General features: G+C 33.4%; 1 protein-coding gene across 5 annotated transcripts in view; it reads left to right on the top strand.

The window, feature by feature from the left end:
* Positions 1-18,635, top strand: part of LOC126826959 (choline transporter-like protein 4) — a 53,842-nt gene that overhangs the window by 19,210 nt on the left and 15,997 nt on the right. For 2 of the 5 annotated variants that reach the window (XM_050556128.2, XM_056101184.1), the window contains 6 exons: positions 14,268-14,316; positions 14,646-14,719; positions 15,207-15,285; positions 15,801-15,888; positions 16,258-16,368; positions 17,200-17,260. In XM_050556128.2, the coding sequence (XP_050412085.2) occupies positions 14,268-14,316; positions 14,646-14,719; positions 15,207-15,285; positions 15,801-15,888; positions 16,258-16,368; positions 17,200-17,260 (462 nt within the window). Of the gene's footprint in view, positions 1-2,191; positions 2,293-3,415; positions 3,528-10,797; positions 10,930-14,267; positions 14,317-14,645; positions 14,720-15,206; positions 15,286-15,800; positions 15,889-16,257; positions 16,369-17,199; positions 17,261-18,635 lie in introns of those variants that run through there. The other 3 variants (XM_050556126.2, XM_050556135.2, XM_050556127.2) reach the window with 3 other exon arrangements.

The following is an 18,635-nucleotide window of genomic DNA, read 5'->3' as shown; positions in this document are numbered from 1 at the left end:
TGAATTTCCGCCATCTTGGATTTGGGACACTCATATTAGAAATTATTTTTATGATCAATGTTTCTGATATCTATTAAATCACTTTAGTTGACCAAATAGATAATTTGGCTTATATGGGTCTGAAAATTATTTGTTAGTAAACTTATGAACAGACATGAAAAAAATTGAAAATGTTGCTTTTTTCAGATTAATCTTTTATTTTAAAACTGATAGTATTGATTAAACAACATATATCATATACCAGCAGATGCAGAATTATATTATGAACATTTTGATCTATATTACATATTCATAGGAGAAACTCTTGAGGAGTTATGAAGGCTTCCCCGACTCGCACTAGCTATTTCAAATAAAAAAAATGGCGGCCAATTTTAAAGATGGGCGCCAAACTGACATTTGGCAAAGTGACCCGGAAGTCCATCGACAGTCGGTGAATAATCACCGGATTGGATTAATTACACAAACAGCGACAAACAATACAAGATTATTTAATGGCGGTTATAATACAGAGAGAACCGGAAGAACACAACATCATGTGGTTAACTGACCACAGGGACTTGTAAGATAAATAACATAGGAGTTCGTACTAAGCCTAGTACTAATGACTATGGCGCGATTTTTCCTTTACGAAAAGTTAATACCTTTAGAAGAATGGAGTCTGATCCAACTCTAGCCACCATGACAGTCGGTGAATAATCACCGGATTGGATTAATTACACAAACAGCGACAAACAATACAAGACTATTTAATGGCGGTAATAATACAGAGAGAACCGGAAGAACACAACATCACGTGGTTAACTGACCACAGGGACTTGTAAGATAAATAACATAGGAGTTCGTACTAAGCCTAGTACTATAATGACTATGGCGCATCAACCAATTTTGGACACTTTAGACCTAAGGCTAACTGAAAATCATAGTAAAACCAATGGGCGTCCTCGCTAGGGGACATAATTTATAGGCGAGGCTGTCCCACGTGACCTCATTGTTTACCTTATAGCACAGTTTTCCTGTACATTCATTACGAACTTGTTTGTTGACAAACGTTAGTTTTTGTCGTTAATATGGAATTTAATACCGATACGGTTCTCTTACCATCGATAAGGTCACGTGGAACCAAGTTTTTACTAGCGACACTTGGTGGGAATGCCCATTCACCAAATTGGTAATGAATATCTGCCTGTCACATGGACTAAGAGTTTGCATGGTGATATGCACAGACTTTTCAAAATAGTTTTATCTCTTAAATTGCATCCATGTTTTGACGAATGTTGGAAATTAAATTCTTGAAGTGATACCATGAGTAGTTTCTGAGAAATAATATGTATCTGAATAAAAATAATTGCATTTGACACAAGTTTAAAAGGAGCTATTAAGTCTTTAACTCAATATTTTCCATAATATTCGAAATTAAAAACCCGAATTAGATTCCAATATTGATCAGTTTCAATCAATATTGATTTTGTTATCTTGTTGTGAAACTATAGGATCCTAATATCCAATATTTAAGACACAATTAACATTTTATAATCAGTACACGATTAGTGTACCCTATGGTTTCGGGTGCCATTTTTGTAATGAAAAAATAAAAACATATCCTACAACACAATGTGGAAGTAATTAGTAAAGGCTGATGCACAAACGACAAAATAGTAATTTAAAAAAAACATGTACAATGCACTAAGCAGGTGTAAACGACTGTCGTTCAATTTGAATTGTTCATTTATTACACCGAACATCGCTGATTAGAAATTACCATATTTTTTTTCAAAAATTGAATATAAATTCATATGCTCTTAGAACCATTTTTTTTCTATTTCATGGTTCCAATAGATAACTTGTGTGTGGAACCCCAGTTAGAAAACCAGGTCCTTATTCTATTAATTCAAATTAAAGATGGCATATATATTGTTATGCAAGTTTTGAATTAATTGTTTTGCTTTATTGAATTTATTAAATGCTCTTTTCATCGTTAATTAATATGTTTATATATTTACAACTTTATATAAATTTGAGATATCAATAAAACCACTTTTAGGTTAATTTCCATTTGATTTATTTCAAATGAAATATTACAGGCTGGTAACATGAGTAAAATACCAATAAACAAACTGTAATATTGTTACCAATCGTTATCAGTACACAAATTTTCTGATAAACATTTAATACATATTGGATATATTAATAGAAGTTGGAGGTGTCTGTCATATAGCTAGCTGTATTGTTGGATTACCTGGAAATAGGATATGACGAATAAAGAAGATGAAGCACTTGAAACTGTAGATGAGAGTAAGCTGATATTTTATTTCAGTGGTTGCGGGTTATCTTAATGAAAAAAAAAATATTAATCCCATTTATTTTATCCCACTTTGACCGGGTAAACACATTGATATGTTGACATCCTGTAATTCGGTTGGTATTGGTACAATATATTTTTTTCAAGGCTTTGTCAATAACATTGACATTACCGATTGTTTGTTTTGTGTTTTAGTAAACTATTCAGATGTCATATACATTTACATGAAAATCATTTGATCTACTCTTTAAGTGTGGATAATAAATTAGAATTCATATTGCCAAATAGATAAATGGTAGCCCATCATTTGTATTATATTCAGTGAAATTTTTATTCAAAGCTGGTTGGTCACTCCATTAACACCTAAAACCTATTCTGGGCATGGCCAATTAATAGACCTCTGGTATAGAGTTGCCTGTGTAACAGTCTTTGTCCCAGGTTCTACAGCATTCTCCCATAGCTATGGGCGTATATATGTTGCCTGGCAATACTTTGTTTATGTTAAAGAAATTAGTTCATAACTCATAAAACTTGTAACATGAACTTACATACAGAAATATTTTTGAGTCCGTACTACTTTAACAAAGCTCCTCTGACTTTGTGATCAACAGTTATTAAAAGAATCTGATCAAGTAAACCTCACTGATGTAGCTACTTTACCGATTTCAAGTAGAATTATAATACACCCCAAAAAATCTTGATAAAAGGTCCATATTTGATAAATTAATCTGCTCGAGAAAACCTGAATCCATTTTTTGCATGTTCGCTCGTAATATAGATATCATATAGATATGTATGAACCATATTTTCCATGTTTTACTGTAGATAAGATAATAACAAAGGTAAATAATTTATTATTTTTATAACCAAGTAACTTGATAGCAAGCTCAATGATTTAAAGGTTTTGATCACCTTGTCCTTGTTCACCATTGACCAGGATGTAAAATACAATCTATAGATATATCTCTTCATTCTCATTTCATATACCTGTATAAAAGAAATTTTCTCTTTAGATATAAAAGACAACAGTAAGGGGACCCTGAGTATAAAGTCACGCTGTGCGATTCTTTGTAGGTATATTTAAAGGAACTGTGTTTTGTACCGGTATATGGAGTTATTTTAGGCGTTGTGATGTGTTGTAATATATTTTAAGGGTCATAGGGCCTATTTCATTCGATTACTTGGAAAAGAAGACTTTATCTAGGAAATTATATAGTTCATCTTACAGGTGAATATGTGTGTGTGTGCATTGGAAGATATTAACAAATGATACTAGAACAATAGTATAGGATTAGTATATGTAGTTTAAAATTTTGATTAAAGTGTTTGATATTATTTTAAGATATGTAGCTCTAGTTTCATTTTTAAATTTCTTTAGTTAGATAAATTATTAGATATAAAGTGATACTTATTTATTGATTAATTTATGCTTCAAACAAATGAAATGGGGGAAAATATATTTGGAAATTGTTTTTGTAAGTTAATTTCCATAAAGTGGACATGTCTTTTTGTCCAGGAATTTGTTGTTTAATAAACCTGGAATAATTATTATTAGTACATTTAAATTACATATTGGGATATTTGTGGTTTCAGTATATTTACCTAAACTGAAAAATGAGTCCATAAATACTAGTCACAACATTATAAATTTGAAAAGTAGCAAAGTAATGTTGAACACATGGGTATAATATGTATGGACTATTGTAATTTTAAATTAAGAAAGTCCTCATGGTGTATTTTGGTTTATAATGTTATGCAGGTGTTGGCTTCTGATTTGTCGACAATCGTCTGTTTTAAAGTGGCATCTTTTACTTCAGAAATCTTTTTCTTAAGCTGGTCATGTCTCTTACCAATACAATTTATTGATCTTTCATATTGAAAAATTGTGTATAAATCTATAAAAATCATTCATGGATGAAGTAAATAACTGATATTATTATAATTAAAGCCGAAGTCCATGACACTGAGACCAATAGGACATAATATTTCACATAGTTTGATGGCTGTTTGCCTATCAATATATTGGCAGTTATTATACATGTTTCCATTATCAAAAGGTTATTTTTATAAGTCCACATTTATTGTGAATGTATAATGCTGTGATGCACGTCCGACATGACATTTGGTTAGTGCGTCCACAATAATTTCTTGTGAACAATCTGCTGGTCAGAGCTCTTGACAGATTTCTTTTTGATTTGCAGAAGTTCATATAGTTATCTGGAAGAACCCTATCAAAATTCAGAATTTTCTAATTATGGTACAAATTGAATAGTTATCTCCCCATTTATATTCAGACTTGTGATCGTGGTACAGGAGAGGTTTCTGAATATAATTTTTAATGCATTTGGCGTTGCTCGATTAGGGTATATGGAAATTTTGAAGACATCTTGTGAAGTTATCTTTCTGTTCACAGTTTTACAATCAAATTAGACAGAGTTCATAATGAAATAATTTTAAAACTGGTTTTATTGACAACGATATTACATCTAGCACAGATGACTTTGCCACATGTTAAGGGTGAGAGAGAGAGAGAAATGGGGTTTAACGTCCACTCGACACAAACTAGGGACTAACACATTGTTCAATTTTATTTTAATAATTTGCTTGCGCATAGGGGTCTTTAGCAGTGGGAGGAAACCGGAGGACCCGAAGAAAACCCACAAGGTTTATATTTGCAGCATTTGTGAATCAAATTTAAATTTTGTCAATTTAGATCACCATATGTATCTTTAATATTGTTACAAATTTTAGAAATATTTCTTTATCAGTGAAATATTTCTTCTATATTTTTTTATGAAGACTGCAGAAAACAATGGCAGTAAAAAAGGGTCAGTCATTAGCTTATAAATTATTTTATGTAAAAATGTGGTCAATTTCATTTATAACTATGATGAACCTTTTTGATGTGGTCATAGATTAATTTTAGACTATGTACATCACGATTTACAATATACAGTATGAATAACTTCAAGGACCTATAGGTTCTAATGAATCATATCTTTAAACAAGTTTTTATTACTATACTCATATAGTAATATGTAGTATCTAATTCTAAGTGGAAATACCTATAGCTTATCTTGCAAGGTGTAACCAATATGACAAATGTTTGAACTAATTTATGATATATTAAATTGTTTTTTTATACAAACATTGTAAATTATAAGAATCTAAATCAGGCCATATTTTTTTTTGTATTCAGGGCAAATATTTTACTTTAAAAAATGTTTTTATAATATAATGTCCCCAAATTTTACAATTGTGTTCTGTGTTAATCTTGTCAATAATATATTAATCTAACAGCGTTCTTAAAGCTTTGGATGTTCAGATACTGCTGTTGGTGATGTGCTGCCATCATTCTGCCCGTGATGTTCTTTTGGTGGTTTTGGAAGGGTTGATAATTAGTTCATTATATTTATTTTAGAATAACGGTGTTCTACACTCAGTTTACAGTAGTTTATGTCTTTGATAACACTGAACAGGTCATAAATATTTTAATCATTGGAAATTTAGTGTTCCTGAGTGTTTTAATTTTAATTCATTCTATGATCTCTGGCAGGTAATTTTCTATGGAGGACTAAATTTCCTTGTGTTCTATTGATATTCAAATCTCTTAATATTTTTACCACATTTTTACAGGGGGTTATTTGGCTGAGTAGTAAAATTTAAATCGTAAGGTCTGTGATTGAGTAAAGGGGTGTGGTTTCGGTCTGTACATGACAAGGACCAGCGCCAAACCTTTGTGTGCCTTCAGTTTCCTCCCACTGCTAACGACCCCTACACTAATTATCGAAATAAGAGTAATAACATAATATGTTAGCCCCAAAAAGACCTAGTTTGTGTTCAGTGTACCATTAAGCCCCATTTCTCTATCTCTCTTCAGATACTTACTCTTTATCCATGAAACCTTACAAGATTATAATACAGGTCAGAGGCCAGGGCTTTCAAAGCTGAAACCATAACAACAACATCTACTATAGTTCAATAATTAATTAGAAAATGATAGATTGGTCAAATGATCTAAATATCCAACAAATTGATTCTTGTTTGCTATCATGATATTATGTTTTTATATCAAAGTCAGTATTTGTGTTGAATAATCAGGGAGATAATCCCCAGGGATAGTTCATGATATTATCATCCAGGTTTTATGGACCTGCTCATATAGTCCAACCTTTGACGATGGGTTGTATGTTCAATCTAGTTTTGGGTTGTAAGCTAGATTGAACATAGTAATACAATAATTCAACAACTCACTTCTTCTTGGTCTAATCTTATATTCTGTCACAAAACTTAAACAATAATAATATATATACAATACTGACCCACAGGCTAGGTAACCTAATAAGGAACAGCATCAAAATAATAACTTATCAGAGACCTGCCCTTCAGTAATACGTATGTCCTGCTGCCTACCTGTGGTCCACCCTCACAATCTACAATCTTCCTCTAATATAGTAGAGGAAACTTGGTAACAATCAACAATAAATGTTAATTATATAGATTTAAGGGGTGTTGGATGATCGAATGGTTGGCACTTGCGTGCTGTATCATAAAGCCTGTCATTGAGTAAACTGGCGTGGTTTCGAATCCCTGGTTGTATGTGACAAGGAGTAGAGTCGCCTGTCCAACCTCGTGGGTTTTCTCCAGGTCCTCCGGTTTCCTCCCACTGCTAAAGACCCCCACGCGCTAGCGAATAATTGAAATGAAAAAATTAAACCATATGCTGGTCCCGAAATGTCCTAGTTTGTGTCGAGTTGACGTTAAACCCCATTTTTCTCTCTTTCTATATATATATAGATTTAAACTTAATAATATTTTATAGTTGTTAAGAAGTAAGTGACATCCATTCATTCATTTACTAAGTTGACTATTTTGGGCCTTGATTATGTAATGTTTATATATGTGTTATATATATTACTACTATTGTCTATTATCTCTGTCATAGCTGACCATTATTAATTTACTTTAGATAATCCATCTTGGGTGCCTATTTATGGTTTAAGTCTACTACCTTAATATTGGGTGAATGGCTGTGTTAAAAACTACCTGGTCATAATATACTCAATCTGATTTATATTCACTGTGATCAGTTCACTTGATTAGGATTTCAGTTTTCCTTCAGTCTTTCTGTCATAGATATGTGTACTTCACTGTGAGCAAGAAAGTTTGTTTGTGGATGTGAAGATATTTTGTCATGGGTAGGCCTAAGCATTTATACTTCTAAGAAAGAGCATTGAACTGAATTTTTCCAGGTTTAATCAGCAGTTTTAAATGTTCATTTAATTCAGGACATACATTTCAGTGTTTATAACAGGGTGGCCTTAACACATGGACACATGGGTAGTTGCCCGGTGTTCCTACAGGTATAGGGGACCTTATGCTAATCTATGTACATCATGTTTTTAAATGTTTAAAAACTGATTTTGTTGTTAGTAAGAATATAATAAATATTTGTTTAATTTTTAGTCCTTTCGGTGGTTGTGTAGGTAGTAGCCCCAGTGCACTACTTTGGCCAGAGGGGTCTATAATGCTGTTAAGACTATCCTGGATTTAAACATGTAGATATTTATCCAAAATCACTTGTTTGACTAGTGATCAAAGTTGTGCTATTGGTAATGACTTGGGTAAACAAACAAAGCTGTTGTATTTGTATTTAGACTGTATGTTTGAATATAATATGTTAGCTTATAAACATAACCTATGTTGAAAATATGAATAATTCCAAATGATTGCTGAATCTGTCCACAAATTTGTATACACTCTCATTTAAAGTAGCTAAGTCTCTAACTCTGTACTATCCAAAGTCTTCGACATTGAAAACACAAATTATTTCTCAATTTAAATCAACATTGATTTTACCAGGAAAAGATGGGCTTCTGATATCCAATATTTAGGACAAAATACACATTTTACCATTAGTACACGAATCGTGTACCAGAATGCTTTTCAGCGCCATTTGTAACAAGGGACTTGAAGAATGAGGCTAGACATATTCCACAAGTCATGTCGAACGGTGATGCCATATTCTTATCTGGAGAGCATGCGCACAATAAATACCTTCGGTGTAGACTGGAATAACCAGATGCTAGAGATTGCCATTCGATTGAGATTCCTGGTGTAGAAACTACAGTAAAAACAGAAACAATTGAATGTAAATCAGTTTATGTACATTCATATTACATTATTATATGCGTTGCGACCCATTTCTGTCAATTTCTAGTTCCCAAAATTTAGCGATTTAGCTCCTTTCAGCTGGATATTATTGTTATCATTAAAGTCATCATGCTATCTTAGTATCTGTTTGAAATTTAATTTTCTTTGTTCAAATTAGTGGTATATAAGCCTATCAAGCCAACAATTTCTGTTATTACTTCCAAGATGTGGCCCTTTGACTTTGCAGAACCTTGTGATCGCTCTTGTGGCAAAAGTTATGATTCCTTCTGAAATTCATATGCATTGTCCAGATTAGTGAAATAAACAATTTCTGATAATTGGTCATAGGGTTATCGCCCTTGATGATGTCATAGAATCTTGTCAATGCACCATTGATATAATTATATATTGAAATATTATAGTTGAACAAATAATACTAACTAATTTCAACAATTTCTGATAATTAATTATTGAGATAATGCCCTTGATTTTGTCATAGTTTCATATTAATGCACCATTGTTTCTTGTCTGGCAACCTATCTTTAAATGATCAACAATAAAGACATTACATTAATATTTCTTTTTGTCGTCAAGATAAAAGACCATGTTAGGCCTATCTATTGATTTCTAGTTTAGTCTGGCCCTGCAGTATTAGTTACAAATGTTTGTTTATCTTATCAGCAAACTAATACATTATCATGATATCAGAAAACAACATGCAATTATACATTGAATATATGTTAAAGACACTCATATGACAATTTGATTAAAACACAGATCCAATTTCGTTTCGTTTTTTTATAGTTCAAAATTTTGATTTTACTTGTCTTTACTACACTTGGATCTGGAAGTGTTGTTATTTAACTCGTGTTCTTCTTGAAATGAGGGGTCAGCCAATCAAATGGTCTGTCGAATCGAGCATTTGACCTTTTTTTGCGTGGAACTGTGGGTAGACATTAGCGGCAATAGAAATCAAAACAAAGCAAAAGTAGATGAAAAATACATGGCGGTCGCTAATTGGTTAATCGAATGACTGACGTAATCGGGTCAAATGTCGCTTGCTTGGTACCTGACGTCATAGAACGTGAACTCCCACTATAACTTGTTAAATCTACATGTAGTGTAGGCCATCGAAAGTATAAAAAACGAAACGAAATATAGATCTATATTTTAATTAGATTGCTCATATGAATTCTTTACCGGGCATGTGCAAACCAAATTTTGGAACTTTTCTATCCATTTTTTAATAGACTAGAATACATGGCAAGGTTGACTAAAAAGGGGAATTTGGCACATTAAAACAGTGATATTCTAATTTTCACTGCATTTGTTCAAGCAACATTTCTGATAAAGAGATGTAAGAAAAGACAGTTGAGCGGATCGAGCTAAACAAACAAACCTGTATCCACACATGAGGTTATGTCCTTTTAATATTGATATGGCTGTTTAGATGGGTTTTGATTCAGCCCAACGATTGGTTAATCTTCAGAAGCACGAGGTTCTTCGGGTAATTGCTTTATAATTTTAGCAAGCACATATCTTAAATGCAATCTAATTACATTTAAATACTGTCATTTAATAAAATGACATTTCACACCAACCCTCTTGTGTTTGTTATTTGTTTGAAGATTGTCTTCCAGGGCAGAGAGCTCAAATATTAATACAACCTTCATTCAACACAAAACAATCTTGTTCAATTGTTCCTTTAAATTAGATGTAGATGATTAATTATATTGACAGAATGGTGAATTGTGTTGTTATCGGTGCAAATGATTATATGGCTGATATTACCTTGTATTTGATATTAAACCTGAAAATGATGTAGCATGATGTGGTAGAAATATTCAGGAATGGTTTTCATAATTTATAGGATTTATAAGTATGATTTTCTGGACTGTTGCACAGTATATTATAGTGGGTATAATGTTTGATTTAAATTGAAGGTTTTGAATCAGAATTAGACAACAGACTCTTGCTAGTATTTGTTCATGGAAGTAGTTTTTGTCTCCGATTACCAGTGGCATTTTATCAAATTGTTTCATATTTTATGCAAAAAATGCAGATACTCTTTTCTCTTTCTGAATTTTTTTTCTTCTGAAACTAGAGTTACAAATAAAAATATTTAACTATTATTCTTAGATAATAAAAAAAGACTGCAAATAATCTTGTTCTAAAATTATATAGTTTATATTTGGTTTGTATACATAATGCACACAAAGTTTAATTGTCGTGACTGTTGGATTAACAAAATCTACACATGCACATATGTATGTAAATATATCATGTAAATTTATATAGGTAGGAAAAGCTATGGTGTCTAATTGTATAATTGCACATATCTACAGGTTTATATTTTAAACAAAAGAGTTATAAAACTTTGACATTGTAAGTAGTGTAAATTATGGGTAAAAAGGATAAAAAAGTGAATGATATTGAACTTAATGAAGATGCGAATGGCTCAACAAAAAAAGGAGGAGGTGAGAATAATCTTATTCATAAGAGAATATCAAATAATTTTATGCTTTGATTTCTGAAGCAGGTTAGAAATTGTCATCCCAATGTTCTTGATCCTAGTCTCATTATGAGTGATGTTGTGCTAACAATTCCTGATCAAGACTGTGATTTCAAAGTCTAGATTGACCAGTGATCAGGTTACATTGAATCGGCAGACATGTGCTTGCATGAATGTTGTGAAGCAATGTGTTGTGGATCATGTCGAGAGAGAATTGGGGTTTAACATCCACTCCACACAAACTAGGCCATTTCTCGACCAACATATGGTTTAATTTTATTTCAATAAATTGCTTGTAAGTGTCAGGATCTTTTTAGCAGTAGGTGGTAACCGGAGGACCCAGAGAAAACCCACAGGCGACTCTAGTCACGAAAAAAGCTGAGAATTGAAACCATGCCAGTTTACTCAATGACAAACCTTGAACCATTCGACCATCCAATCCCACAACATAGAATTAGTGTCACCTGTCAAATCTTGTGGGTTGTCTATAGGGTCTTTGCTTTTCTGTCCTTTCCATCCACTACAAAAAACCTCTTATTGAAAGATATTTAATTAAATAATATATGGACTATATGTTAGTCCTAATATGACCTGGGGGGTTGGATGGCTGAAAGGTTAGCGTGCGCGCGCTGTATCATCAAGTCTGTCATTGAGTCGACTGGCGTGGTTTCGAATCCCCGGTTGTACGTGACAAGGAGTAGGGTCGCCTGTCCAACCTCGTGGGTTTTCTCCGGGTCCTCCGGTTTCCTCCCACTGCTAAAGACCCCTATGCGCAAGCGAATTAATGAATTAAAATAAAATTAAACCATGTGTTAATCCCGAAATGACCTAGTTGTGTCGAGTGGATGTTAAACCCCATTTCTCTCTCTCTCCCCTAATATGACCTAGTAAACTGGGCATTTTTACACCCATTCTTCTTTCCCTGAAGATTCCAGAAAAGTGTCTTACTTTATAATTCTTTGGTGTTTTTTAACCTGTTAAAATATTAATACATGAATTAGTATTGTCTTTTGTGAAAATTATTTAGATATATTGGTGGTGACTGCTGCCTTACAATTTATTTAAATTTAGAAGTGATTCAGCATAATTAAATTTGTTAAATGGGACGTGATGTATTGTTATTCCTAATACCAATGCAAATTTATCTATATATTTATAACTAATTTGAATATACAGATGAAATCTGAATCTAGAAATTAATATTTAATGAAAAAAAAAGGTAAAATGAATCTATTTGTGAATCGTTATAGTTGACATTGATTGTAAAATCTGAATGATTAGTAAAATAAGTATAAGGTTTGAAGAATAAGGTTTCTAAGAAATTAATCATGTCTGAAAATATTTGAAATAAATGATTTCAAAAACAACTTTTACCACTAGTCACTGACAACACATAAAACGATATGTTTTTAGATAGTTATAAGATATCTTCATTTTTTATTCACAAAAATCTGGCTTTGTTAAATATGTGGTATGTAGACTACTGGCAATGAGGATGTTTAGTTAGTGTGCTTTGTCAAGCAAAACATTTTTAAACAAAATGACAGTATCAGGCATAACCTTGTTCATATAATTGAGTTTAACAAAATCTTAAAGATACATTATTCAAGAGCTAAATTTGGCTTTTGCAGGTCTTTCTGAAGGCCTTAAATGTTATATAAATTATTAATTAGACATTTTATTGACATGACAAGACCACTGCTTAATTTCTTTTATGCCAACATTTCATGTGGGAAATATATTGTCATAGCTCCGCTCCATCTATTCATCTGTGTAAAGATCAATTTTTTTGAGATTTTATTTTCAAACTTGCTGGGATTGGTTGGCTAGTTCTAGTTACCGTCCAGGTAAGAGAGATTTAAACATGGTTTTGAAGAAAATGTTCATTTCTATTCATGGTAATGTCATGTGCAATAATTATTAAAAAAAATTTGGTGAAATAAATAAGTCTGTGGTTCAAGGTTACAAAGGCTTGTGGTAAGAAAGGCTTTCTGTAATCCTACATAATATTTTACATTTTGTCACCGTTATACCAGTACACATACAATTAACGTATTTTAGACCACAATTTACCTCACTGCTGTTACGGCAGTGTTCTTCAGATTTTTTATCCTGGAGGCAGTGATCGAAAGATTAAATACCAGTCCAGTTGTCATTCTTCTAAATTTATAAATGAAAAATGTTGATTTAAGGGGAGAAATAAATTAAATCACCTTCAACCGTTAAATTTATTGTTATTATGACTAGTTGAAATTTAAAAAGTAGAATCCAATATATCAATTATATCACAATTAACAGTTCCACCAGTTTATTTTTTTTTATCACAGATAAAGTTAAAATAAATATGTTTCATATTATATTGTTTCCATATATTTGCAGTTGAAAATGTCTTTATAACATGACTTACCCCTTTTTATCCCCATAAACGATCCATAGTTTCAGAAAATTCCAGTAAGAACCTTTGAAAAGTCTTTAATGTCCTGGAGTATATTCACAAGCCTTTTAGGTTTGCCCATCAAAAGAAAACTAAGAATTTCTGTATGGATCATTCTTATGAATCAGCAAGTTCTGCAATTTTGGGAACAAAATTCCCAAAATTTCCTCCATTGAAAATATCTTTCTTATTTAGTCCATTACATAAAGTGTGACTACATGTATTTGCTCCCACCTATCCACTTTTTGAGAAAGGTCTATACTTTGAGGGGGATCATGTGGCTAAGTGGGTAAGACGCTAGCTCGCTAGCCTGGAGGTCGGGTGTTCGATCCCTGCATTGGCCGAGAAAGTTCATCCAGATTTTCCGGCGTGGTTCTCCCTTGTCAGTGATGCAGGACGGATGGGCTGACAAGGAAAGCTGTCTAGTCGTTCGGACGGCACGAAAAACCGAGGTCCCGTGTACACATTGGCGTGCACGTAAAAGATCCCTTGGCAGTTGGAATTCGACATAAGAGTAGGCCGTAGTGCCACTGTCCGGGCAAAATTTCCCTCATAGCACACTGTATGGCGTATGCCCGTCTTTATTAGCCAAGGTTAGGAGCAGAACAGTAGGACGTTAAACTCCATTTCATTTCATTTCATTTCTATACTTTGAGTACTATTTTAATTAGTCTGTATAAACAAGAATACAAAATAAACATGGTAAATGGTAAAATACCTCACAAATTTAAGACAACAGAATATTTTTTTGCATATACATAAATGTACCACACAACCCCCAAAAATAATTTTATACAAATATATGATTAACAAACTTTTAATCAGAATGTTTATCTGTTTTAATTATTGTTTTCTTTATTATGTTTCAGGTAAACCTTTAAAATATGACCCCACATTTAATGGACCAATAAAAAATAGGTACAAATAAATTTCCTTCCAATCTTTAAAGTGTGAAACCATTAAACATTAACCACGTGTTGTCTAAATATCACCTATCAAAATGCAGCAAATAATAAATTTTAGACCACATTCAAACAAAATTTGTATAAAATTTTAGTTTATGAATGTTTAAATTTTGGATGATTAATGTTTATAAGTTTCAGAACATTACCATGTTTGAATATTTAGAATATCATAATGTAAATTTTGAAATATTTCAATGGCTATAGATTTAAGAAAGCTAAAATTGATATATAAATTTCTTACATAAAATTACCACATTATAACATTTGTATCAAATATTCCAGATCATGTACAGATGTAATATGTTGTATAGTTTTTGTAGTATTTATATTGGGCTTGGCTGTAGTGGCCTACTTTGGTAAGTAGATAATTTAAATTTCATTAAAAATTTAACAGCACCCAAAATTAGAAAGGATCAGACATGTGATTAATAAATGTTTCTGTGATGTCTGTAATCTCACAAACATGCACATGTAAAATATTTTTGGGAAATAATTTGTGCCAGTAAGACTGTATACAAGATATCAAAAATTTAATCCATGATGCATTTCGAATGATAGCATTGTATAGGATTTTTATCATCTTGAATAAGCTACGCTCAGATTTGTTTCTTGTGAGTATTACCTGTGGATTTTCCTTATCAGCCTAACTGTATCCCTGATATCAATATGCAGTGTACCAGGTATCCTTCCAACCATTTTTTGCACATACAGTAAGAGGGTTATTCTTCATAGTTTTGGAATTTATATTTTGAAAATATAGTGTGATACCCAATGCCAATTTCAAACATCCAAACTTTTGTATAGTTTTAGAATTTTAATTCTATAATATTTACTGATTTATAGGGTATGCCTATGGGGACCCAAAGTTACTGCTATATCCACAGGATTCGGATGGAAATCTCTGTGGATATGGTAATATGAGGTAAGATTCATAGATAATTAATTTTTATAAACCCATATTTAACCCGTTAAGCATGACGTTTTTAAAACGTTAACTACCCCCTATTGTGTAATTAATTTGACGAAGTGACGAAGAACTATGTACTATGTTCTAAGTATAGGTTGCGGAAAATACCTCCAAGGCGTTAAATTACGCCTTACACACAGTGAGTGGCAGTTGTCCAGGACGTAATATAACGTCCTACACATGCTGCGATTGTGGGGGAATTCCCAAGGGATTCCCCCAAGTGACGAACTATGTTCTAAGAATAGGTTGGGGAAAATACCTCCAGGCGTTATATTACGCCCTACACACAGTGAGTGGCAGTTGTCTACACACTTAAAGGGTTAATGTGGAATGAACAATATGAAGCTGTCATTTAAAACTATTGTACATTATACCCTACGTGAACTCTAACCTGTGCAATACAAGCAATGTGAATGATGGAAGCAATGTCAGTCGTGAAACGGTAATTTTGATATCTTTACATATTTCAGAGGAAAAGATAAACTTTATTTCTTTGATTTGGTGAAGTGTGGTCGAATGGGACCCGGTGTTTTTGTAAATGGATGTCCTACACCACAGGTAAACAGAAGTAAACTAATACCACTACACTTTAATTATTCAATGCACTTTATATGTTGAGCCAACCAACCTACTTGAAACAAATGAGGAAAAATTATTTATTCAAATGGGCACAAAAGTTAGGCTTTACTGAATGTTAAAATTCAAAGCTTTAATAAGTGTTCTAAGAAACAACTTGGCATTTATCCTATCAGATTTATGTCGTAATCACTTCTGAATTTTATCTCTCTGGCAGGCCAGCATAAACAATTAACTTCTTCTCCTAAGTCATGTCTTGGCAGGTTCTTTAGTAAAAGTTTAAACATTGATTGTTAAATTACATTTACTTATATTATTGAATAATGAATATTTTTGTCTGATTTTTTTCAGATCTGTGTAACGGATTGTCCAAGTACTAACTATGCATATTTTGAAAATTTAATAGATAATGATAAAAGTAAATTATTATATTGTAAATATAATACAGACAAATCAGCTAAGGTAGGCATTAATTTAATACTGTGATAAAGAGAATGATTAGATAAGTAAATTGTGAACGGGCTGATTCAAGGAGGAGTGGGGCCCTATCTAGTTTTATTCTTCCAAGTTGTGATATGTATATGGTAACTTACAGTGAAGTTCATCATATTATCATCTTGTTATTGTGTATCACTTCTTATCATTGTGTAACCCATTATCATAGTGTAACACATCTTATCAATAGTGTAACACACCTTTTCAATAGTAGTGTAACACATCTTATCAATACTGTAACACATCTTATCAATAGTGTTACACACATTATTTTAGTGTAACGCACATTATTTTAGTGTAACACATCTTATCAATAGTGTAACACATCAGTGTAACACACCTCATTAAAGTGTAACACATCTTATTAAAATGTAAGACATCTTATTAAAGTGTAACCGATCTTATTATAGGGTAACACATAGTGTCATTTGATTAGAATTCATGGTGCAGGACGGATGGCCTGACAAGGACAGCTGTTTAATCGTTCGTATGGAACGAAAAACCCAAGTCCTGTGTACACATAGGCGTGCATGTAAAAGATCCCTTAGCAGTTGGAATTCGATATAAGAGTAGACTGTAGTGCCGCTGTGCGGGCAAAAGTTCCCTCATAGCACACTGTATGGCATATGCCCGTCTTCATTAGCCCAGTTTAGAGCAGAACAGTAGAATGCTAAACTCCATTTCATTTCATTTCCTTTCATAGAATTCATGGATTCAAGATTCTGTAGTTTAGATATATTATTAGTTTGAATGTTACTTGAAGGATTTGAATAAAATAAAATATTGTAATCATTTTAGAGTGTAAAAGATTTGGTGGTAGATGAAGACTGTTCAGCATATTATTTAAAAAGCAAATCCGGTAAGTTCATGAATAATGTATAAGTAAATATACTATTCAAAAAAAGTAGGGGATATTTGATTTTTAAGTGTTATTAAAGTCACCTAATGAAACTGACGAAGAAACAAATGACAAAATGAAATGAAGTTCACATTCATCGATTTATTCCAAATGATCGTTAGACTAAGTAAGGCACAGACTGACCATTATAAGGGTAAAATGATACCCGGGGTCAAACAGCAAATTTACCACAGCATCACAACCAAGTCAGTAACGGGTAAATCCTCCTCTGTTTGCCAAACAAGCATTGATCCGACGTGGCATACTCCTAATGAGACGTCTAAGGTCATTTTGGTCCAGATTGTCCCATTCCTGTTGCAACGCAGCAGCAAGTTCTTGGACATTGGCAGGACGTTGTTGACGTTGACGTAACCTCTGTCCAAGCATGTCCCAGGCATGCTCGATGGGAGAGAGGTCGGGACTCAGTGCTGGCCAAGGTAATGTGGTGATGTTCTGTTGTTGGAGGTAACCTGTAACGATCCTGGCCCTGTGACATCTTGCGTTGTCATCCTGGAAGATGAAACGGCGGCCATGACGTCGTGCGAACGGCACAACATGGACTGCCAAGATGTTGTCCCGGTAGTACTGGCCTGTAACACGCCCTGCAACAACATGTAAAGCCGTTCTTCCAGCAACAGTGATGCCTCCCCACACCATAACAGAACCACCCCCAAATCGATCATGTCTGATGACGTTAACGTCTTTGAAGCGCTCGTTTTGACGACGCCACACCCTCCTACGTCTGTCCAAAAAATCAACAGTGAACCTTGACTCATCTGAAAACATCACATTGCTCCAGCGTCGATTATCCCAGTGTTGACGATCCCTACAACAACGACGTCTTGCCTGAATGTGATGATCTCTCAAACAAGGGATCACGCGAGGACGTCGGACGCGAAGGTGACCCCTATGCAGTCGATTCCGAATCGTCTGGCCACTCACTCTCACACCAGTGTCTGTTTGAAGACTAGCGCTGATCTGATTTGCTGTGATGACACGATTTCTCAAGGCCAAGGTACGGATAAATCGATCCTGGGCTTGAGTTGTCGCCCTTGGTCGACCTGAGCGTGGTCTGTCCTGTACAGATTGTGTATCACAGTATCTGGACCATAGCCTGCTTATGACAGACTGAGAAACATTCATCGTCCGCGCCACAACCGCCTGTGTTGTGCCGATCTGTAGCATGCCAAGGGCACGTAACCTTTCATTTTGGGTAAGCCGACGCATATCAAAATTTGATTTCTGGTCACTAAAACAATTAAACTGATGTTTCCACCCTGGAATTCAATGCCACAATGACTGTAACATTCAAAGTCAGAGTCGTGCAAATCTTGGG

The sequence above is a fragment of the Patella vulgata genome, chromosome 1 (assembly GCF_932274485.2).
Source record: "Patella vulgata chromosome 1, xgPatVulg1.2, whole genome shotgun sequence".
Lineage (NCBI taxonomy): Eukaryota > Metazoa > Mollusca > Gastropoda > Patellidae > Patella > Patella vulgata.
The sequence above is the reverse complement of the archived record's forward strand: the minus strand, read 5'-3'. Positions and strand labels throughout refer to the sequence as shown.